Source organism: Sorex fumeus, unplaced genomic scaffold, assembly GCF_029834395.1.
Source record: "Sorex fumeus unplaced genomic scaffold, SorFum_2.1 ptg000030l, whole genome shotgun sequence".
NCBI lineage: Eukaryota > Metazoa > Chordata > Mammalia > Eulipotyphla > Soricidae > Sorex > Sorex fumeus.
The window spans coordinates 2415173-2440371 of NW_026606087.1; the positions used below are offsets into that span (position 1 = coordinate 2415173).

Sequence of the window (25199 nt, forward strand, 5' to 3'; positions counted from 1 at the left end):
CCAAAAACAGTAACAATAATGTGTCTCATTCCCCTGACCCTGAAAAAGCCTCCCATGCGGCACTGTTGGGAAGGACGAGTAAGGAGGGGTTGCTAAAATCTCAGGGCTGGGACGAATCAGATGCTACTAGTTCCCTTTCAAGTAAGTCAATAAACAAGATGACAATGATACAGTGATATACAGTGAACATTACTAAACCCCTCCAAGCCTTCCACCTAATATTTGACATTACTTAATATCTCCAAGTATTTTCCTCTAGCATGAAGAGTATAAACAGGAATATCAACAGTAACATCTAGCTCACAAATGTAAAGATTATGAGAGATGAAACTTGATAAAATGACTGCATATACAAGACACTTGATTAACAGAGAACCATTATTGGCTCTAGGGGGGAAACTTCAAAAGAAAACACTGAACCAAGAAAAGTCTTCATGTTTTCATTTTTCTGAGTCCCAGAGTGGAATTCTCTAGACACCAGTGTCTGTGATAGCCTGTGTAGGGCAGACCTGGAAACCCATGATGGGTCCACAGATATGGCTAGGCATACATTACTCTTCTCCAAATGGTGTAGAATTGGTGAGGTCTAAATATTTCATATCACCCTGCCAACCTCACCTTCTATAGAGAGGTGGTAATGATGTTTTTTCACTTTTAGAGGTTCTGACTGTAAACTCCATCCACAGCTTTATGCTGTACTTTATTCTTTTTTTCAGTATTTTCTTTCTCTCCAAATTCCTTTTTCAATACGATTATTGGAAAGAGGAAAAATATTTCAAAATTCCTACCCAATTTTTCCATTCTGTATGCAACTTTCCTCCCTCCTTTCCTTGGCTAATTAAATTTCCTTTTTGTGCAATGCTTTCTCTCCATTCTATAAATTTGTGGGTATTGCACACCAAAAAAAGACGTTGTTAAGGGAAAGTAATTATTCTGATTTAATATAAGCAAAGAAAGACATGAGAGCTATAGGCACCCTGAGGGCAGAATAATCTTGCTGAGAATCTTACAATGGGAGAGATTTGACTATGTTCAAACCTTTGACTAGTTTCTTTCATTCTAGGAACATCCCTTCAACTCTTGTAACTTATTTTTATTAGAACTCTATTTTTAGTGCAATTTAAGATGACAGAAAAATTGAGGAGGATTCTACAGAGTTTTAGATTATGCCCCTGTGCCACACATGCATACATCCTTCAAAATCACTATCCTCCACCGGAATGACACATTTGTTATAATTAATGAAACTATATTGATATATCACAATGACTCAAAGCCTGTGGCCTACATTATGTTTCACTCTTACTGTTGTTTGCACTACAGGTTTAAGCAAAAGTATATTATCATCACCTAGCAATCATCCTCTCCTGTTTCTCTTCTCTAAAGTAATACCTAAATGACCTTAATCAACGGCTTTGCTATATTTCAAGTAATACTAGGAACACTTTCCGTACTCCATCTTTATGCCAAAAATACAAGATGGTTTTCCATGTGGCATCCCTGAAGAATGAGAAAGAAAATATGCAGACTTCTCTTCCTGTGCTGATTATTCTCAAAGTTCGTATCTTAATCAAACTCATTTACATGCTTATTCTTGTCTACCTTGATCTCCCTCCAGGATGCTGGTCCCTGAAGATTCCATCTGTCTGTCCCTCTCAGAGCTGCAGTATTTAGTCAATGCAAAACACCAGCAGGATATGAAGACTGGAAGGAGAAAAAAGGTCCAGGTATTTCTGTCATGCTGCACACCCACCCATGTTCTATGTCTCTGACACAGCTGAATCATATGAGCTCCCACCAGGCAACCTCTCTGCCACAACAGTGGACTTTAGTAATATCATTCATTATTTCTCTCAATCTGTTTGCGGTAAGCATGGTAAAGACTTACGTTGTTACACTTATCTGAGTATATAAATAGTACCCATAAGTCTGTTGATCAGAGGCTGGGACATGTAAAACTATACCAATTTCACTTAGGTATACCCTTGATACACTGAGAAATATTAATTTTATGAAATATTTACACTTTTGTAAGATATTTTTATATTTGTAGTGATAAAAATAGAACTATACTTAAGGCACTTTTCTTATATTCAAAATTGAATGTATGTTAGTATCAAGAAAAACACCACTTGTGTGATTACTTGGGTCAAAAAGAGAACTAGTTGCTTTTCCCATAGGACACTATATCTCCTTGAGAAAATAAGTGATAGAAAATTATGGTGATTGTGTCTGAAATTTAGCAGACATTTTCTCTGAAATGAATAGAGTATCTCATATCAAGGAAAAGAGGTGACAGTGTTTGTTGCCAATGATAAAATTGAACTTTCAAGGTGATAGCTTTCCAATGCTGAAAGATGTTTTGTAGAGGATCAGTTGTGATACTAACAAAAGTTTCTTGTTAAAATTATATCATAAAATGTAATTTTCTATTTGTACAAATAATTTTATATTTCCCAATATTTTACAATCTGAAAAATTCACTGAGATATATAAAATTATTATTCTTAAAACTTGAATCTTTATATTAATACTCAGACGATATTGGCTTCAACCTAGGATCTAACAATTGCTCAATAGATCTACTGAGTCATTTAAAAAATAGTTTTCTCATATGGGCGTTTGCCTTGCACACAGCTAGCCTGGCTGAGCCGGGTTCGATTCCTCCGCCCCTCTCAGAGAGCCCAGCAAGCTACCGAGAGTATCTCTGGCGAGCTACCCATGACGTATTCGATATGCCAAACACAGTACCAACAAGTCTCAAAATAGAGACGTTACTGGGCCCGCTCAAGAAAATTGTTGAACAAAAGGAGGACAGTGACGGTGACAGTGACATATGTTACAACGGGCATAATAGCTGACAGATATGTAAGAACTGGATAAGTAATATATCAGTTGTACCTGCTACAAAGGCAGGGAGTAGGGTGAGGTGGGGGTGGCAGGTAGAATGCTGGGAACAATGGTGGTGGAAAATGTGCACTGGAGGAGGGATGAGTGTTCAAGCATTGTGTGACTGAAAAGTAATCATGCAACTGTATCTCAAGGTTATTCAATAAAAAATTCTTAAAAAATAATTTATCAGAATAAATGATAGTACATACTCATAGGTTAAAATAAAGGATGATGGCAAAACTTTGCAAATCTTTGCTATCATTATGATCACTGTTTTCTTCATCATAATGTTAGGTATGATCTCCTAAACACAATCTTTCTTTCCAGCGCAGAACTTCAGAGCATGGGCTCTGGTGAACCCCTGGGTTAAGCAATTAGAACCAATTACAAACTAGTCTCCTTAAACAACTGATTTAATAACCTGGTGGCAATTTACTGGGATTATTATAAGAAAATATGCCCAAGATGCTTATCCCAAAACTTGATTCATTAGACTAACTGTTAGACTACTAAATGGAACTCGATGACTTGCATAAAAATCATACCTCAATATGATGACATGAAACTTTGTAGAAATATATATATATATATATAATATAAAACATTCAGGCAATGATATTGGTAAACCAGCTTTCTGAAAAAAAAACATTTTGCTTGTATCATTTTATAACCTCTGATACCTTTCCAGTTACAATTTTATTCTACCTAGAAGAGGTTACTGAATGTATATTTGAGAAGAAATTCTCCTAGTTGTCCCTTGTCAGTTGGCATAAATCAACTGCTGTATACAACTACTTTCAATCTACTGTTGGAGAGATAGTCACTATAATCTCATCTGAAGAATTATTTCATCAGGTTATACATGAGCAGAAAATTCTAATAGAAACTGCTTCTGGAGACTTTAAATATATTCCTTAAATGCATTGTCAATTTTCACTTAATCATCAGAACTTGACCTCTTTATGCACCTATAAAAACAATGTATCTATCTATGTGATTTTAGTAGCTGAAAGGAGTTTTGTGGCAAGAAACCTTGGAAAGAAAGATGCTATTCTAAAAACAGAATTTAATCAGAAAAATCTAAAACATGTTTTTCATTATTGCATTTATTAAAGAATAAAATGTTCTTTCCAACTATGAAATTTATTTAAAAGTTTTTAGAAAGAGCAAACCCAACATTTTAAAAAATTGCTGAGCAATTAAAATGCCCTGGCTCCAAAGTAAAAAATAATAAAGCACATTGCATAGTAAGAGTAGATGAAGCAAGAGGAAGGGAAAGCACCCATGACAATCTGTCATATTAGTTATTATGTATTTCAACATCTGTAACTGAGAAGTTACAGAAGTCAAAAAGAAGAAGTAAAAAAAGACCCACAAGAGCAAGAATGCCTGATTATACAGCAAAAATATCTAATCTGCTCTCCATTTCATGTAAAAAATAAATTAAGTATAAATAAGAGGCAAGGGGAAGTGAATGCTCAGGTGTGTTCACAGGTTTGTACTCAGAGGGTACAGGAGAACTGAGCTGGAGGCCTTTCCTTTCCCACACTTGCTACACAAAACTCTCCTCCATGTTGCTGCAGAGTAAGAAAGAGTCCACAAGTCGAGGCTGGACCAGTTGCTGGAAATCGGAGTCCTGGAGGCCTTCAGGGCACACCCCAGCCAGCCTCCTTAGAGCAGCCTATAGAGAACACAAAGAGAACACAAGTTAGACTCGACCCTTCTCAAGAGTAGAAACAGCCCTTCTTGATGTTGTTTCCTTCAACTAGAATGAGGTATGTATTTCAGGAAGTGGCTCACTGAAAGGTCAGGGTGAACTGACCATCATCTTGATCACCTGACACCTCAGTGTTCTTGTTCTTTTGGTCACCAGATCACCATCAAGAACAGACACAGAATGACTACACTCATTTGTGAAATATAAAGTAGCATAACATGAGACTAACACCTAAGTAAGTAAAGATAAGTGCCAGGAGGGTCACAACATTGTTTGGAAGCCAGTCCCATGTGCTGGGGGAAAAGGCAGTTGGGATGGAGAAGGAACCACTAAGTAAATGATGATTGGGGGCATCACCCAGGATGGGAGACGTGTGCTGAAAGTAGACAAAGGACCAAACACATTGACCTCCTATTGCAAATCATAATGCCCAAAATTATAGAGAGAGTAAGAAGGAAAGTACCTGCCACAGAGGCAGAGTGGGGTGGGGTGGGGGTGTCGTGTGGGACACTGGAAACAATGCTGGTGGAAAATGTGCACTGGTGGAGGGATGGGTGTTCAAGCACTATTTGACTGAAACATAATCATGCAAGTTTGTAACTGTATCTCACAGTGATCCAATAAAACTTCTTTAAAAAATAAAGAAAGAAAGAACTTGCTACAGTGCCACCTGGTTTCAGTTGCATCTTTGTCACAATGCTGGCTGGTGTTGGAAAGCTCTTTATGTGCTTAATAATGATCTGGCCACCATGGTTAATCAGTTACATTAATTAATGACTAATCAACTTGGTGATTTCAAAGACCTGTCTTTTTAAGGATCTGGTTAACCTAATTAAATATTTAAATTCAAGATATTTTTTGTCCTGGATTCTGGAACTCTAAAAGTGTCAATAGAATTATATTTGCGCTTCCACATCTCTTTAATAAAAAACTTTAGAATAGCAAGGACTAATAATTTGCTCACAAATAATTAGAAAGATTAGAAAGTTAGAAAGATTATGAGCAAAGTGAAATGGGATGAAGGGGAAAAGGGGAAGCCATAGAGGTGAATGAGATGGAGATTCTTCTTAGAAGGGACAGCAGGAAAGACAGGTGGATTTAGAATGAAATCACGACTTGCCTCCCCCACACTAAACTTCTCACACTTAGCTAAGTAAATGATTCTGTTTTATTTTCATAAGTCCTTGCTCATGTTTTCCTATGCCATGAACTCACTCCCTATTCTTTTGTAGTCATCAGTTGTATTCAGCCTATAAAACCTGGTCTGCTATCACTTCCTCTGTGAAGCCATCCCTGATTATTTTGAAGCAGAGACATATTCTTCCCTCCACTGTGCTCCTATTGGCCTGGACTCACCTCAATCTTATAGTGCATAAATACAACTGGCTTTCAGGTATATTGTTTCCTAGCCTAGACACTTAGTTCCTCTGGAGCAGAGACACACATTTTTCTATAATAAAACTAGTCAGGACAGGAGTTGGTATGCAATGTTTGTGGGGGAGAAAAGTGAATGTTTTAAAATTGACTTCTGCTTCTAGAGAAACCTGAAAGTATAAATATGGGCTGTTATATACCTAGACCTCTTTTCTGGTTAGTTGAGGCATTACGCATAAAGTACTTAGAGAATCCTTCCTTGTTTCTTCTTTCTGAGCATGTGCACAGTGGGAACAAAAAGAGGGAGGGCTATCTAGATTGATAGAAGAAGCTATATTATCTACATTCTGCATTAAATATGTACTATACTATCTACACTATGCATTAAATGTATCTAGTATTCACTTCATTCTAATACTTGATGCTACCAGGTACCATGATTTCTGATTTATAAATAAGGAGATTAATGCTTAGAGAGGGGAAATAAGTTTTTCCAACATCACAGAGCTGTCCAACTCCAAGGTCCTCTGTACAGGTACAGGAAGTATCTTGTAGTTCCAAGGAGCTAGAATATATTGTGTGCAAGTCAGGCAGAGTCCAAGACATGGAAAACAATCTGATGAAAATTACAACCCAGCCCCCTATGCTCCACGAGGCTTCTCTCGCACCAGCCACCCAAACGTTGCATTGCACTCAAATGTTGTTCCCCCTTCTCCGAGTCAAAACACAAAATCCCACCAACATGGGAACAGGGTGGGGTCCCTCAGGCAAGAAGCAATCAATCAGACCCAAGGTTCTGTGAAAATACAAAACATGGGAAAGGGCTATACAGACATTTCAGGAGATAGTGCCAAAATAGCAAGACCAATGTTAGGGAACACATGGTTGGAACGAAATAATCTGGTCAAAAGTCAAGACTCAGCTTCAGGACAGTATCTTCCCAATTCAGGAAACTCCTGGGCTAGCATTTCAAGAGCCTCCCCCTATGATACCAGGAACATTGGATAGTACAGACTGCCTCCTGCTGGGAAAACAAAATCAAAGCAGACAACCAAGTACATACTACAAATGTTCTCTCCAAGAGCCCCCTATCACTTTTGGGAAGCTTCATCAAGAAGAGGTATTTGGACCTGCACCTGGAGGAAGGGCAGACAGAGAAGGTGTCTGCTTGGGACAAAAAATCAATACAGTATTATGGTGATTCAGGTCACTGTTGTCTTACAAGCAGAGTAAGGGCTAGAGCCAAGGAGGCTTCACACCCCAGGGTGAATCACAGCCTGATAAGAACTGAGCATGTGGGCAGCAGCCATAGATAGTGGGGAGCCACTGGAAAGGTTGAGCATGGAAGAGTCATGGTCACTAGCTGCCACAAGGAAAAATAGTTCAGCAGTCATCAATCAATCACAATCACAACCATCCTGTTATTTGTTGATTGCCTCGAGCAGGCCCTAGTAACGTCTCCTTTGTCCTAGCCCTGAGATTTTTTGGAAAAGTTCCATATTCAAGGCTCTTTCAGAGTTAGGAGAATGAGACCCAGCAGTCATATGATGGTGGATTTGAGGGAAGGAGCTCTCTTCTGCTTAACCAGGAGCATTGGAGTCCCTTTTCTACTGGAAAGCCCTTCAAATTATTGAAGAAAGTGGCTAAACCCTTCTGTATGCTCTCCTTCAAATAAACAAAAATGGAAAGTAAAAGCCAGGTAACAAGTTCTTGTACCTGAATGTACTTTCCCTACATTCCCTCAGGATCTGTTTAGCAACAGGCAGTCGTTGGCAGACACCTTCTCTGACTGCCCTTCCTCCAGGCACAGGTCCAAATACCGCTTCTTGATGAAGCTTCCCGAAAGTGATAGGGGGCTCTTGGAGAAGACATTTGTAGTATGTACTTGGTTGTCTGATTTTGGAAATAATGGTAGTTGGGCCATTATCTAAGTTGGCTTGATGATGTGTTGGCCTGATATAAACTCTCTCCTTCCTACTCCTTAGATCTGATAAAAATGAATAGGGTCTATAAATGTGAAAAAAAAAAGACACCCTTCTATTCACTAACATTGAACTCAGTGTTTCTCAAAGTGAGTGATAACCCTGGTGGTACTGAAGCAAGGGGGTTAGGTAATAACCTTGGGAGCAAAAGGGAGAACTTTCTCTTTAATCATTTAAAAAGGGTAGATTTCTAGGGGAATGGTGAATGAAGGAGGTTTTTCTCCCCTCAAAAATGGCAGATAATCCAAATAACTGTGGGAACTTCTCTATCTGAATAGCATTTCCTTCTTTGAGAATATGTCAACATAGCATGAAGTCTCAGAAATTCTTGTTAACTAATATAAACCAAGACATTCATATCCCATTATAGTTCCTGAAGAGACTTTCAAATGTTATTTATGCTCAACATTACATCAATTATTAGACCCACTGCTATATCTTACATAACAAGTAAAATATAAAGTACATAGATTTGTGTATTATATTTAAATAGCTCTCAATTTCATTCATCTCCTTTTTTATTTATTTATTTTCTGCTCTAAAACATTTTCTGAAATGTTCTTAAGCTTCACCAGATGCCTAAAAAAACAAAAAAAAAACCATGGTACGCATGCCACTTAAGAGGGGTCACATAAGTAGGTACATGGGACTCTGTACCTACTTATGACCACTCCTCATAAGAGTGGTCATAAAGGGATACAAAGCTGAGAGTCACAAAGGGATGGTCACGGGGGGACACAAAGGGACACAAAGGAGGGACACAAAGCAGAGAGGGTCACAAGGAGATGGTCACGGGGTGTCACAGGGTAGGAACAATTGTCTTTTGTGTCTTTCCATAGAGATTTCCATATCCTAGAAGAGTTCATGGCACATGTAATGACTCAGTAAATATTTACTGAATAAAATTTATGACTCTTAGAGAGTACCCAACGTCACACAGCTCATTAAAAACAAAACCAAGATAGGTTTATCTAACAATAATATCCTACTATTTCTATCACTATCCAATGTCCATTAGGCACTCTCAGAAAAGACAGGAAATCATTTAAAATGAGGGAATAGGAAGGGGCACTAGGATGAAGCAGCATGAAAGATCTCCAGAGTCATTATTTCTTCCTCAAGTGCTTTGAGAAGCAATTCAGGTTTTGACATGACCTTCTGGAACTTAAATAGCTTGCTTATTTATACAATGTCTTCCTGTTCTTCTATGCTTCCAATTGGGAGTTTCTCTGCTTTCGGTTTTTGAAGCCCAAACCTGGATAAGTGTAGAGACAAAAGCATGCATTTCCCTACTGGGGACTGTTGAATCTTTCATGATGGGATTTTTCTATCAAGGAATCCTCCAGGATGACCTCCAGGATCAATTTGCTTGGTTTAGGGTGAAGATCCTGGGGGCTTCAGTGAATGACACCCTGTCTTGTCCCATTGTTTCCAGTCCTAGTTCACAAAGATTGAGGGCTCTACAGAATGGGAAGAGCACTAGTCTGTGAAAAGGGTAGGTGTTCTTCCAGAAGGAAAGGAAGTTTTTCCCACCTGTGCACTTTGGAACAGTCAGGAGACATCCAAACCCTTGCCTCCATGTGCGGTAGCCATGTTATTACTGATTCCACTGACATCCTGGTATTCATCTTCTGTTAAGGTTCTCAGAACCTCAAAATTCATGGTGACTGAAAATGGATAGTGGAAGAGAGGACTCCACTCTTTCTTTAATTTTCATATCATTTTCTTCACAATTTTATAGAGTAAATTATTCATTGCCATTTTACTTATTTTCTCTTTTATTCTGGTGCCACATTGCTACGCAGACCATAAACTCCAACGGTTACTCCCAACGGTTACTTTAAAACTCATCAAAGGACTTACCCAAGCCCACCACAGCATAGTCCACCTTACTGGCCTGCCTCTTGCCTGTCTTCCCCTAGACCAAAGGGAAATCTGGGGGATACTGAGAACTCACCAGGCAGGCTACCAGTACTGCATCACTGCTGTTCCTCTCCGAGGGTGACCGACAGAGCTCAATGAGCCGGGACATACCTGTACAAGACGCAAGAAGCACCTCAGTGCTGAGACCCAAATTGGATGATCAAGGCCTGACCTAGGGGCACTTACCCCCAATTGACACACAGCCCTCTGCCAGGCATTAGTGAAAAAAAACAGGTGATACTCAAGGACTCTCTATGGTATACCAATCAATTTGGGAAGGGTTGGGCCAACCCTGGGGGCACTGTGATGGACATATTCACTACCTCAAATGTGAACAGACCCTGGTCAGGGTTAAGAAGAGATGGAGCATCAAAAGCAAAGCACTGGTCAGGACTGAATTTAGTTAAAACTCCAATGGATGATATGCAGAGCTCTTTGAAAATGTCCTCTGTAGAGACTTTGGATTTTATAAGGAAGAGCTATTTAATGTGTACATCTTTACAGTGGAACCTCCCAGTACTATTTTTCTCCAATCGCTATTTTAATATACATAATGGTTGAAATTACTGGAAATTATGGACTATATAGTCTCCTACTATTGCATGTCCTCCCATTGTTCATCGATTTGTTCAAGCGGGCACCAGTAATGTCTCCATTGTGAGACTTGCTGTTACTGTTTTTGGCATATTAAATACGTCATGGGATGGGTAGCTTTCCAGGCTTTTCCATGCAGACAGAATACTCTCAATAGCTTGCTGAGTTCTCCAAGAGGGGCGGAGGAATTGAACCTGGGTCAGCTGTGTGAAAGGCAAACACCCTACCCGCTATTCTAACACTCTGGCCCAGCCTCCTACTATTAAAAAAATAAATAAATAAAAATAAATAAATTTTTTAAAAAAGGCCAAGGAGATGGATGAGATAAAGCATTGAAGCAGAATGTGATGGGGGAGCAGAAACTAAAGGAACTGAAAAAAAAATCACTGGTGGAATTAAGAAACCTGGCCAGCAGTAAGCAGTTCCTTGTACCTGAGGCCATGGTGATCTTTAATTCTATCTAAGCATCTAGGTTCCCTCTCTAGCCTGTTGCCAACAGTAGAATGACGTGTTTTGGAACCTATCGTACATTTAAGAATAAAATTTTGTCTAAAATTTTTAAAAATGAAAATAAGCTTTAAAAAACAAGAATTCATAAGATTGCTCATCCTCTGTGTAGTTCTCATTTGCAGCCATTTTTACTGTAGCTGTGAGATCAGTAAACATAGCCCAGAATCCTGTCAAAATCTTTCCAGATGTTGGGTCTACCCCATAGTCTATTCCTCTGAATTAAATTAATACACTTGAAACAGGCAAACAAAAAAGAAAACAAATCAATAAGCAATTAAGTGATGAGTAAATAAATTAAAAAGGATAAATTAATGAACAACTAAGTGAAAAAACCAAGTGAATCAAGAAGGATCTGGATAAGTGGAAAAAATATGATTGAGATCCTTATAGAGAGAATGTCTACAGGGCAGTCACTGCTTTCATCAACTTAAACCTCTCCGAGCTCTTCCCTTATGTCTCTTTAAGCCAAGTCTCAAGCTAGACTAGGGCTGCACCATGGACCTCCATCCCCACATGTCCCGGTGTCAGCAGAGTAAGGCTCAGGCAACCAGCCTTTGCATAAAATCCTCTATTGCCACAAAATTTTCAGGGATTCCCCCATTCCCAAGCCCTGCATCCCAATCCCTTTCTGCCACCACCTGCAGCACTTACAGCTCAGCCGAACAGCCTCACGAGCCACTTCTGGGTCTCTGCTGAGTCGTGCCAAAGTCACTGCAGCCTTCTGCTGGACTCGCTCACAGGCTGCCACTTCTGCAGGGGTTCCAGACCTTGGCTTCTCGGACAGCATACCCAAAATAAGCTGCACCCCTGAGCAGGAAGAAATGAACAGTAGGCACTGCCCAGCAGGGTGCCTTCCACTCAGGCACAGCTGGACAGATGGCTTCAGGGCTCAGACTGGGGCTATCAGGGTCACAGAGCATCTCAACTCAAGTCAGGATGGAAGCTGACTTGCAGGGAAGAAGTTGAACCAGTCACCCCTTCCATCACTTTCTGATCTGGGAGCAGTCTCTGATTCCATGGACCAAGTCACTGTACTTTGAATAGTCATCTGAAGGATGGCCATACCTTTTTTTAATGACTTTTAATACTATTGTTAAGCTTTTACCGCATGCCTGTTACTGTGAGGGGGGGGGGGGGGGGAATGGCTCATAAAAGCACAATCCCCTAAAATTACCAAGAGCCTTGTGAACTAGTTACTTAGTTACTGTTATAATTCACCTTGAGGTACAAAAACAAAGGGTTAGATCAGGGTCACACCATTAATAGTTGAAGAGTTGATATCAGTCAGGTAATCTGGTTACACTTTGTTACCATTTCACCTCTGATGACACTGCATCTGAGACAAGTTAAGGGCTGAAGGGTCCCTCCTTGGTGAGGAGTGAGCCAACCTGAGGCTGATCATCACTGAATTAAATTTTTTACAAGTGATTCTTTCTCCCTTCTCCATGATCCTCAGGACAGGAGCTTTAGAACTTTGTCTAACTCCTGTCTGATGTGTGCTGGAATGAATACCGTATCTCAAAGCCCATCCTGACCAATAGGGCTTGCCACTGCAGATCAAGGCTTCCGACTGTCTTCCATGGGCTCTTGGCTATGTCTCCCTCAAGCCCTTTGCACCTTGGTAATTTCTGCATCAGAATATCTTCAGTTCAGACATGAGAGCTGGTACACTCAACACAGTGCTTATCCTGGACGGATGTTTTTCTAAGATGCTTTACATCAGTCTTCACATCATCCCTATGCTATGGATATTTCTAGTGGTCCCATGTTGTAGAAGGAAAAAATAGAGGTTCTGCAGCTAAACAAAATCCAACCCAAGAATCAAACCTAGGCAGTCTGATTCCAGTAGCCACAGCCTCAATGACCCTGCCATACTTCCTCAGCACCACAATTTTATAGTAGGTGTGACTTTTTTTTCTCATCTATCCCTTTTGTCCAGTTGGTCTCTCCTTCTAGTGTGTGAGGTCCTGTGACACAGACAAGCATTTATCTACCTCTGACCCCTAGACAGGCACATAGTAGGTCTCCATACCTACTGGCTGAGTGAGCTGTCAATTACACTTCAAAAACCATAAAGCTCTCTAGAGACACCAGATACTCCAATTTCAACTCCACAAAATTTTGCATACTCCCACTGATCCCCTGAATTTAAAATTTTGGGTAGACCTTTTTAAATTTTAAAAGGTCTCCAAGCCTCTGCTGATTTAGTAAAGCTTTTCAATATTAGCTCAATCACAGCAAATTTACACAAAACGATGCGTTATCAATCAGTAACAGTGTGAGGGCTGTAGATTTGTGCATGTTTGTCAAAATGATCCGACAACCCAGGAGAAAGGGGCTTAACAAGAGCAGCCACTGCAGGCCCTGGTTCCCAGATTTCTTGTCCTCACTAGCCTTTCTGTTTTCTAACCTGTTGCTAATTGCTCCCATCTTTCCCACTCACACCCTCACTTAATTCCAGGCAACCTGTCTTTGGGGGAGACAGCTAAGATAAGTTACTGGATCAGTCAAACCTGATCTACTTCCACTAGACCCAGCTGACCTCCTCAGCACAGGGTGGGAGGGAGCAGGCAGAGAAATGCTGCTGGGTGAGGGATTGAAGAACCCGAAGTTCCTTCATCTGGTCCCTCATCCCCGCCCTTTCTCAGGCACTTCATCTTTCTGCCAAGGCCAAATCCAATCGTGTGAAGTGATTTAAAAGTTAATGATAAAGTTAAATATCCAAACCACAGTCAACAACATTGAAATTGCAAGACCCAAACTTTAATAACCAGATTTAAAAGGTGCCTTGTCAAGATGGCAGACTGGCACTGGGGTAGGAGAACAGGAAAGGAAATCTGGGAACCTTGCTGGAGAGTTGACATTGGTGGTGGGATTTGTGATGAAACACTGTATGTCAAAAACCCAACTATGAATAGCTTTGTAATTCATGGTACTTTTGCAAAATAAAATTGGACGGGGGGAGTGTTTGAAAGGCACTCTCTTAGAGGAATAGATTTTCACTGGGGAATCATGAAGAAACCTGTATTCCCTTTATAACCCCAATTAAAATAGCAATTGCCACCAGACTCCATCCCCACCTTGGGTCTTCCTTACCTCTTTCCATCCTTTATTTTCTGCAGTGCCCTATTACCAGCTGATCACCTCTCTTCTCTGTTCCTTGTCTATCCCATAAAAATTGATGTCCCAGAAATGTAATCAAGAATTTACATAGGCATGTTCATGCAAATGACATTTGTGCTATGTGAACTGTGATAAGAAAGTGCATATGAGCTGCACCTTACAAGTCTGTGACCTCCCCAGTCTCACTTGTTGGTCAGTGGTGAAGGGTATGGCTGTAGCTCAGTGATGCTGACACCAGGTGGACAATAATATTTGGTTTCTACCTCATGAGCTGGGTATGCTTACCTGTCTTCATACCCTGGTTTATTCGGGGTGAATAAAGAATTGATAGCACAAAATTGAGTTAAGAAATGGACTGGCAAGGATCATATATACCCCAAACTAGAAAGGGTGCGCTCACAACATTAGAGTATTTTAATGCACTTGTTCACATTCATATACCTACATGCAGGCCTTCACACAATTCAATCTGAATAGCTACACAATACACATTGTACACGTAATGCTGAAAAGACATACCATTCTCCTGAATCATGTCAGAGGCACACTGTTCCAGGACAGACATGTTTGCCAATATGGTCACAATCTAGAAAAGAATGGGCAGGACTTGATCCAAAGGTGCTCTTTACAGACAGGGAAACAAATGGAAGAGGCTACAAAGCTTCTTTTAGCTCTAGACTCCTTACCATCCACCTGCCCCATCCCAAGACTCCGTATTGTCCTTCTGACCCATCCTTCTTTGAGATGCTAATATTTCCTTCTATTTTTATGGGTTCTAACCACCCAGATATCTTTTGCTAATGACTGATATTCAATTCATTATTATGTGGTCATAGGAAGGTCTGTGGAGGCAATTGCAGCACCCATTAAAAACAACTGTCAAAAGAGCGAAGAGGGATCTTTCTGTCATCTTTCTGCAAGTTTCTTATGATCCCAGGATCGAAGGTGCAAATAGAAAGTGGCAGATTCCTGGCTAGCCCCCACCCTGGATTTGGTTCCTTCATCCTCATCCTTGTTTCTTGACCTGAGTTTGAACTTAACCGATTTTCAACATAAAATTAACTGAGTCGGGTCAGGTTAAAGAACATGAGTAGGATAAAAGTGCAGTATTACAACCCAAGCACCCAGTGCTATGTGAACTGTGATAAGAAAGAGCATATGAGCTGTGCCTTACAAGTCTGTGACCTCCCAAGTCTCACTTGTTGGTCAGTGATGAAGGTTATGGCTGTAGCTCAGTGATGTTGACACCAGGTGGACAATGAGACTTGGTCACTACCTCATGAGCTGGGTAGCGTGCTGCTCATCTGTCTTCACACCCTGACTTAGTCATGATGAATAGAGAATTCATAGCACAAAATTGAATTAAGAAATAAACTGGCAAGGATCACATATACCCCAAACTAGAAAGAGTTTCCTCATATTATTGGAGCATCTTAGAAATGTGTCACCTGCTAACTCACATAACACCATGGCTCCTGACAAGAACAAAAATGAAAATCTACCTCCTTCTATAAAGTGGATTGCACTCTGAAGTGGCAATTCAAATGAAAATGAAATGAAATCAAATCAAATGAAATGAAAATGCTCTTTATGGTGCAGTGCCTATCACTCTTAAAAAGTTTCTTTCAAACTTATATAAGAGAAAACTGGAGGTCACTGCCCCTCTCTGGGAGAGCCCACTCTTCTGAAGTCAGTAAGCAGTCTAAATTCTGAAACTGGGCAATGCACATCAATGTGTTGTTTATCAATAACAAGTACTGTATATATTTTATTCAGTTCAATATTATCCCATTACTCAGAATAATATGTGCATATAACAGATCTCTTCTTTTAAACAGAAAGGGTAAGGTTGCCATCTCAATAGACCTATCTCTACCTTACCCACTAAACACACAGCAAACGGGATATGTGTTTGAGGTCACTGTCACCTCTTGTGTGCCAGCATTGACCATCTCCAACATGGTCATAGACTTGGGTGCTCAGCATAGTGGGTTATCTGGAATGGAAGAGTATAATATCCTTAAAGCTTTATCCAGGAGATTACTCTCCCTTATCAGATGTTTCTTAAGGAGAGTAACAAACTCCTATCTGCACTTTATAGATGACAGAATCAATGGAGTTTCAGTCATTGGAAACTCTTCTTCTCCCTCTTCTTAGGCCTGTGAGCGCTTATTAGCTAAGTGGAAGGAAGAAAGGGGCATTCAAAAGATGCAATGTTGTCCAAGCAGCATAATTTGTGTGGTTTTATAAGAAAGGACACAAGGCCAAAACTCTGTCAGAATACTCAGTTTGGAGTTTCTCTGTACAATAAGCCGTAGCTTCAGCTCTCACGATGTAGGGTCCATAACCCTCCAACTTCAGCCTGGCCTCTCAGAATAAAGACACAATATAAAGATCCAGAAGAAAAAAAACAGAAGGAAGGGCGGGAAGGAGGGAAGGAGGGAGGGAGGGAGGGAGGGAGGGAGGGAGGGAGGGAGGGAGGGAGGGGAGGGAGGGAGGGAGGGATGCAGGAAGGAAGGAAGGAAGGAAGGAAGGAAGGAAGGAAGGAAGGAAGGAAGGGAAGAAAGATCTTTGTCTGCACCACAGCTTCATTACATGACAATTATTGTTAAATTGTCACAGGTAGGTCTTTGTGTCAGACTAATTTAGATTCTGTTAATGAAAATTACTTCCTTTTTTACAGAGCCTGTACCCCATGTGGTTTTCTGAGGTGTAGATGAAGTATCAATTAAAGACAATTTGAATAAATGCCAATTATGCCCTGCTTTGAGGCCTCCTCCTTTGAAACATCCTTGTATTCACCATGATGCAGAGGGGAAGAGGGTCAATATTTCTTTATACAATCAAGCCCATGCTGGGATTTTAGGAACAACTGGTTTACCTCTTTGGATACAAATAGTAATGCTGTAAGGGTATAGACTTATTTCAGTCTGGCAGATTTTCCCCTGGCCCAAGCTAATTCAATCCTGTATGTTAATTTTCAGTTAAATCTTATTTATTCCTCCAGAGTGACAGGGCACTATTACCTCTACTATCAGCCTCAAGAGAGATCCTAGATAAGAGGAAATATAGCACAGAGCAAAGTGCATGGTACTCTCTAGTCCTAAGTCTTTGGCTCAATTATTTTTTTCCCATACAATATCAGCAATGCAACTTAAGCTTTTAGGTCTTGGTTTTTTTTATGGCTATTAGTTTTCTTTTAACATTATAATGAATTTCCACAAATATAGATATATTGCATTTCTGTAGGTCAGAATTGTAGATTCTTAAGGGCTCAGATCAAGTTTGTTTGTTTTTTTAACCAGAGTGGCATACTAAAAATGCATACTGGGAATTGTTAGGAAAAATTAATTTATTTGCCTTTTCAAGATTCTATAAATTGCTTTCAGTTCTTTACTCTTAGCATGACATCTCTCTGATGTCTGTTCTTCGATTGAATCTCATTCTTTGCCTTTGAATCTCTGTATCTGTTCTTATAAGAACCTTCCTGGTTACCTTGCACCCACAAGGATATTCCAGGATAATTTCAAGATTCTTAATCACATTTTTGAAACTTCTTTGGTCATGTAAGGTAACATATTTATAGATTTGGGGATTAAGATGGGGACACCTTTTGGGGAGCATTGTTTAAATTATCATAGAGGATTTAAAAATCCATAAATGCTGTGAGCATTAACTTAAGTTATATTTTGTTAATAATCTCAGAAAGATTGTTTAATAAATGAGTATAAATTAACCCTGAACAGAGCCTGAAAGTAACCAAACCTTGAAAAACTGTGTTAAGGTACTCACAAAAGCAACACCCAGTGTTGAAAATCATGCTGCTAATGGGAGATTTCCTCCAGTGCACTGGGAGGCGAGATCCCAAAGCATGAGGAGCCCTTCCAGGCAAAGAAACCAATTCATTATTTGTCTTCATTATTACCATGTGTGTCATTTTTGAAATTATTTTTTCTTTAGTCTCCCAAAGACTAAAGCCTTAGAAAAATGGGCAAAGAGCATATGGAACCAGATTAACAGGGTGCTGCCCATTTCATTGATTCAACAAAAAGAAAATGGCCTGCATGATGGGAGATGAAAGTTGGAAAATTCCTTTGCTATCCCGATAATAGCAAAGGTAAAAGTTTACTCTGCTAGTCCATTGTGGGTGGTGTGGGGTCACTTACTGGTGAACAAATCAATTCCAAGCTATGAACCAGCCTTGTCTCCCATTCATAGATATGTCTAAGCAATTTCCCCAATCAGCCACTAACTCTGTCATTTTCAAGTGCTATGCTGTAAACCAATGCTGAAATGTATACTACATAAAAGACAAATGAGGAATACCTGGTTTATATCAGAGCTTAGTGCTCTGAACTGAACCTACAACAGTGAAAATCTGACATATTTAATGCAAAGCTATGATTGCTTTTTGTTGTGCAGTAATTAGGGAAAAAAGGCCAACAGTTCATAAGATGATAATTAGTATCACCCTTAATTGCTTATGGAATACTTAGAAGCTATTATCACCGTATTAATTCTCTTAAGAGTTGAGGCAATGAACTACAGCTTTGAGACAAGCCACAAAATTTCCTTCCACCTCTAGGGTGGCCTAGAGTCTCTCTCTGTTCTGCCTTCTTTCTTCCACACCACTTATTCTATCAAATAGCAGAAAGAATCGAGACAGTTTCCTAGATTTGAAGAAAAAGAGGACCAAGAGAAGAAGGGTATATTCTCATTGATACACTTTCTTCTTCAAGGCCACTGAAGCAAGATGTTCTAGGAGAAGATCTAGCACCCTTTTTTGTTCCACTTCTATTGAGTCTCCCTCTGATAGACATGGCAAGGGGTCTAGGAATTGAGAGAGCTGAGCAGAATGGAGGTTAGGATGGTGGTTCCATAGGCCTTGGGACAAACAATGCCCCCACCCTCTGGTACTTTAGGATAGAGTTCCCAAATCTTTGATGAACTAGGCCAAAGGAATCTCCCAAATGGGACAATACACGCTCTCCCTCTATGGCAGTGCATCAAAGTTAAGATGTGGACCTCAAGGTATTAGAGAACACAAAAATACCAGAGCATGTTTTCTGTGTTTCCTTTGGCTTCAGAGGGAGAATTTCTAGAGCAGATCAAAACTGGGTATTGTAATTCTGAGTTCTTCCAAGTCTCTATAATTTGGTAAATGTGTACATGCACTCATACATAACTAAATGCATCTACTCCTATAAACAATATGGAGTCCTTACTATCACCGCTACCTCCAACATGCAATTTTCATCTATCCACACAAAGATAAAACAATGTACATCACATGTAAACTCAGTTCCAGTTGCCATCACCTTCACATTAACTACATTTCCTATTCCTGTGTGTCTTTCATAACTGTCTCTAACCCATCTCAATCACTGGTAATCTCTGAGACTCCTTTCATAGATCAGATCCAATAACAAGATTTTATCTAATACACATTCCATTTAATATTCATATTGATATGAAGAGGGAAGAAATGACATTATTATACTATCATCATTATACTGATAAGGAAAAAATGTAGCTCCAGAGCTAGGCAATGATCAAGTCCATATTTGAACTTAACTAAAGTCTATCTAAACCCAGCTGTCAAATTGTGCTGTGTTTTCTGTGTCTCATACATCTATGATCAGACTTTATGCTCGCCTAACTATTGAGGACTTTAACAACTCAAAGTTGCAATCTTTAGTAATGTACATTTCAGATAAATTGAACTTCCAGGGATGATTTGCAATGAGGGCTCAGAAACCTGGAAAAGGTAAACTATCCGAACCAGTGTTTTTATCCTAAGTGATATCAGCACCTTCCTCCTTTGTATAAACAAATTATTTCCTTTCTGGTGTGGGTTGACAGGAGAGCCAGGTTCCCATCACAGGCAGGGCAGCAGTATGCATGTCTTGGGGGTCTCCTTCCCTGCTCCCTCCAAATCACTCTTGTAGTTGCATTCTCAGGGCAATGTGACCTCTAGAAAATGCACCTCAGGGATGCAAGCACCAGACAAACAAAAGGCTTAGGAGGCAGATGCTCTTCTGGATGACTGACCATATCCAGCTCTCTTAGATTAGCAAAGGGAGACATAAGAGCCCAGGTTAAAGACCGACCTCTCTTCCATGCTGAATGGCACATCATAGACATGGACATCACGACTTCTGTTGGACAAATTAATTAAACTTAGCTTACTGAGTTGACAGAGAGGTTCTCACTGAGATGTCCAAACACAGGTGGACCAAGTACAGATCCATGACCAAGAGGCTCCAGAGAGCATTGGCGTCATTGGCAGATGCATTACCGGAAGCCTCATGGGTACTTAATCTCTTAAGTGTTCCAGGGGCTAGGTGCGCACTTCAGAGACCAATTCATCTTTTTTGTCTTCATTACTGAAAGCCCTCTGATCACCCTAATACTCCTTCTGCCACAGGAAAGAGCCATTTGTTTCTTTAATGGGTACACGCTCCCTGGCTAAGTGGTTGTCTGAGTCAGAGCAGAAGGTGAAATCTCCTGAGGATGGTGAGAAACATGCCTGGCTCAGACTTAGGGGTCAGAGGAGAGGAGTACAGGAAAAAGGCATTGAGAAGGACAAGACTTAGGGACCAAGGACATTGGGGGCAAAGTGACATAAAACCTCGTTCTAGTTTCAGAAAGATCTTCTATTTGTATTAAGCTTAATCACATTCTTTTTCTAGTCCAACCTCCTCTTCCTAGCAATCAGTGCTTTGCAGAGTGGTGTTGCTCTTCATGATGACTAAAAGGTTTATATATGTAGACTCATGGGATATCTGTGCTAGAAGAGACGAGGTCCATTTTGGAAAACTCTACAGGACCTTGGGCCACTCACATTCAACAACAACAGAAACATGACTTACATTTAATAGCTGTATGTCCAAAGAACTACAACAAGAGTTTATATGTGCTTGTTTAATTCTTATTTCAACTTTGTTAGGTATTACTCTACCCCATTTAGAAATGAGAAAAGTGAGACTTTGGGTAAATTTTCCAAAGGTATATTATTACTAATAGCAGAGAAGCATTTAATCCAGATCAATTGTCCCCCAATCCTGGCTCTTATTGCCTCTCTACTGAATCTTATATGAAACAACAAAATGTGTTTGTTTGGACTGGCACTCCAAAATGAAGGGTCCTAAAATCAATTTTGGTAGGTGAGAGAATGAACTTCTAGACATATCCATGTCAGAAAAAGAAGAATGGGAGCAAGGAAACTCATACTGGGTGGGTTCCTAGTCTTATTACCCATAGTCATGGAAAGTAAATGAAATAGACGCTAGACGGGCCCCTCTCACCAGCCAAGTCAAAAATCATCCTGGGTGCCATTGTTCTATTTCTGTTAGTGAAATTACACCTTGTCTGTGCAGGGGCCTTGCCCAACTTTAATCATGAAGGATTAGACTGGATGGAAAAGTGAAATCACAACATGTCTGACATAAAAGGTCAAATTGAGGACCCTGAACAATCCTTTTTGTGCTCTTCCTTAGAACATCAAGTATGAAAAACAATAATATTCAGCATTTATTAAAGATTTATTTGCAGAGCCTGGCAAGCTATCCGTGGTCTATGCCAAATAGACCAAATTGATATGCCAAATCCAGTAATAAATGGATCTCATTCCCCTAACCCTGAATATGGCAGAGTCGAGAAGGATATGGAAGGAAAGGCTGATAAAATACCAAGGCAGAAATAGGCTGCCAAAACGAAGAAAAACAAAAATGATTATCTGTACTTTTAATGCTCGTACACTGGCATCTGCTGCATCCATTGAAGGCCTTATGGTACAAGCGCGAAAGATCAAGTACGACATCACTGGTCTGACCGAAATGAGAAGACATCAATCACATAATGCCGTTTTCGACACTGGAGAAGAACTGTTCCTTGGAACATGTGATAAAAGTGGCGTCAGTGGTGTCGGTATCCTTGTCAACACAAACTTAGCCACGAGCATTGATTCATTCGAACGCCTAACAACCCGAATTGGACGATTACACTTGAATAGATGTGGCTCACTACAGGCAGTTTCTATCTTTGTTGTCTATGCACCAACATCCAGTTATGGTGAAAGAGAAACTGAGAAGTTCTACATGAGCTGAAGAAGTTCTATAAAGAAGATCACACCTTCTACAAGATCATTGTCGGTGATTTTAATGCCAAGATAGGACCAATAAGATCAGTCAATGAACTCCACATCGGGACCCATGGCCTAGAATGGAATGAACAGGGTGACAGACTGTCTGAGTTCATCATGTCAACCAAAACCTTCCATGGTAACTCACAGTTCCAAAAGGCTGAATCTAAACGTTGGACATGGGAGTCTCCCGATGGACGGTTCCACAATGAAATAGACCACATCATATTCAATCGGCGGTTTGGCCTAACCGATGTTGCTGTTGTCCCAAAATTCCAAACGGGATCAGACCACCGTCTTCTTCGTGCAAAATTCTACCTCACGGAACGAGGAGAAAAGAATGCAAGGTTTAAGAAGAGGACTCCCAGAACGACCACCAACTGGGAGCTCTTTGGCTCTGTTGCGGCAACATGGGAAGATGCCGTCATTGACAACATTGATGAGGAATACAATCGAATGATTCAGCACCTCCATGATTGTGCGAGGAATGCCAAGAGAGAGATAACCACAAAAAACCGCCTTTCTTCAAACACTCTTGAACTTATTCGCCAACGTGGCTTGGCACATGCCTCAGGCAACCACAAGCGAACATCTGAACTGGCAAAACAGTGCAGAGAAGCCATCAAGGATGACCTCAAAAACAGGAGAGCAGCAGTACTGGTAGATGCAGCAGAAGCTGGGAAAAGCATTCGTAATGCCCGCCTGTCCTTCACCAACTACAAAACCAAGATGACTGCCCTCTGACATCATGATGGATCTATCACATCTTCCAGAAGGGCAATGGAGAAGATTATTCATGTCTTCTACTCAGATCTCTTTAATAGCCACGTCCACTTGCCCACATACCACATACCACATGATGGATATGTCGTTCCCAATGTTCTCCCTTCTGAAATCCAACATGCCATCCCGTCGGTAAAGAAACAAAGAGCACCTGGCCCAGACAAGATCAGACCTGAACACTTGAAGAACTTACCATCAGTACTCATCAATACATTGGCTCGGCTCTTCATAAGCTACCTGTCTGAATGCAAGGTTCCATCCCAATGGAAAACCAGCAGGACTGTACTACTATACAAGAAGGGAGACATCCACGACATTGGCAACTATCGCCCAATCTGTCTATTGTCTGTCGTCTACAAACTGTTCACTCGAGTCATCCTGAATAGGATTAGCAGAACACTAGATGAAGGACAACCATGTGAACAAGCCGGATTCCGAAAAGGATTCAGTACCATCGACCATATCCACATGATTACTAAGCTCATTGAGGTTTCTGGGGAGTTCAAGATGCCACTCTGTCTAACATTCATTGATTTAAAGAAGGCCTTTGATTCTGTTGAGACGGAAGCGGTCATGGAAGCCCTAGCCAATCAGGGCGTACAAACTCAATACATCAGGATCCTTCGTGAGCTCTATTGCGGATTCACCACCAACATCTCACCATTCTACAAAGAAGTAATCATCCATATCAAGAGAGGGGTTCGGCAGGGTGATACCATTTCACCAAAACTCTTCAGTGCCACCCTCGAGAACATCATGCAACGACTGGAATGGGAAAGCATGGGAGTGAAGATAGATGGTCGGCAACTACACCACCTCCGCTTTGCTGATGACATCGTTCTAATAACACCAAACATCAGCCAAGAGGCACAAATGCTGAACGACTTTGACCGTGAATGTGGAAAGGTCGGACTACAGCTGAATCTTACGAAGACAATGTTTATGAGAAACAGCCTTGTTCCTGACGCTCCATTCGCTCTCAACGGAACCACCATCTCCGAATGCAAGAGTTATATATACCGAGGTCGAGAAATCAACATGATGAATAACCTGGCACCTGAGTTGCGCAGGAGGAAGAGAGCGGCTTGGAATGCCTTCAAGAACGTTGAAGAAATAACTAAAAGGACAAAGAACCTCCAGCTACGAGCACATCTCTTTGATTCCACTGTTCTTCCTGCATTAACATATGCCTCAGAGACCTGGATCCTATGAAAACAGGATGAAAACGCTATTCGGGTCTCTCAAAGAGGAATCGAAAGAGGTATGCTTGGAATATCACGATTCACTCAAATGAGAGATAGAATCCGGAGTTCTGATCTTCATCAACGCTCAAGAGTCAGGGATGCTGTCTCATTTGCCAAGACATCAAAAATCAGATGGGCTGGACACGTAATGAGGTTTACAGACAACCGCTGGACTAGAGCCATTACTGATTGGATTCCACGGGACATCAAAAGATCACGTGGACGCCCACTTACAAGATGGTCAGACTTCTTTGTCAAGACCCTGAATGACAGGTTTGGGCTCTGCATGTTCTTAGAATGAACAGATACCATTGGGCTACGCTAGCACGCAACCGGGATGAATGGAGACATTACTGGCACCCGCTCGAGTAAATCGATGAATAACGGGGATTAAGTGATTAAGTGATAAGTGATTAAAGATTTAGTAAGAGGTGAGTAAGTATTGAGTCAAGCCCTATATATACATAGATTATCTGATTCAGCCTCATAATAACCCTTCAAGGTTGATATTTGTTTATAGTTAATAAGAAAACCAATACCTACAATACCTAAGAGGCAAGGCCTTACCTAAAGTCATCCAATTAATGGATGGTCTGGGACTATAAATGTTCAATATCAATATCAAAGACTATCTTTCTGACCCCACAGTGACATGATCTCCACTTCATATTCACAGAAGCTACAGATGGACATCAAAGATTGTGATCTCAAAATTGTGAGATTGTGCTTCTCCCTGATGGGAGCATAAAATGAGGCCCCCATAGCCATGCCACAGGACTCTGTGCCAGGCTGTTTTCACTCAGGGTGCCCCAGAGAGGGGGACCCAGCCCCAGCAGCAGATCTCCAGAACCCAACCACCACCACGCTGCAGGCCACTCCCCACTCGCTCGGGCCAAGCCTCACATATGAGTGAA

The 25199-nt window shown here is 40.7% G+C and overlaps 1 protein-coding gene across 1 annotated transcript in view; it reads right to left on the minus strand.

Annotated features, from left to right (window-relative positions):
* Positions 1 to 3581: 3581 nt before the first annotated feature.
* INSC (INSC spindle orientation adaptor protein) overlaps positions 3582 to 25199 on the minus strand; it is a 143168-nt gene continuing 121550 nt past the window's right edge. Inside the window, exons 10-13 of the mRNA XM_056116094.1 lie at positions 14635 to 14701; positions 11644 to 11799; positions 9923 to 9999; positions 3582 to 4573 (exon numbers count right to left, since the gene is read on the minus strand). Of these exons, the coding sequence (XP_055972069.1) occupies positions 4445 to 4573; positions 9923 to 9999; positions 11644 to 11799; positions 14635 to 14701 (429 nt within the window). The 3' untranslated portion in view covers positions 3582 to 4444. The remainder of the gene's footprint in view (positions 4574 to 9922; positions 10000 to 11643; positions 11800 to 14634; positions 14702 to 25199) is intronic.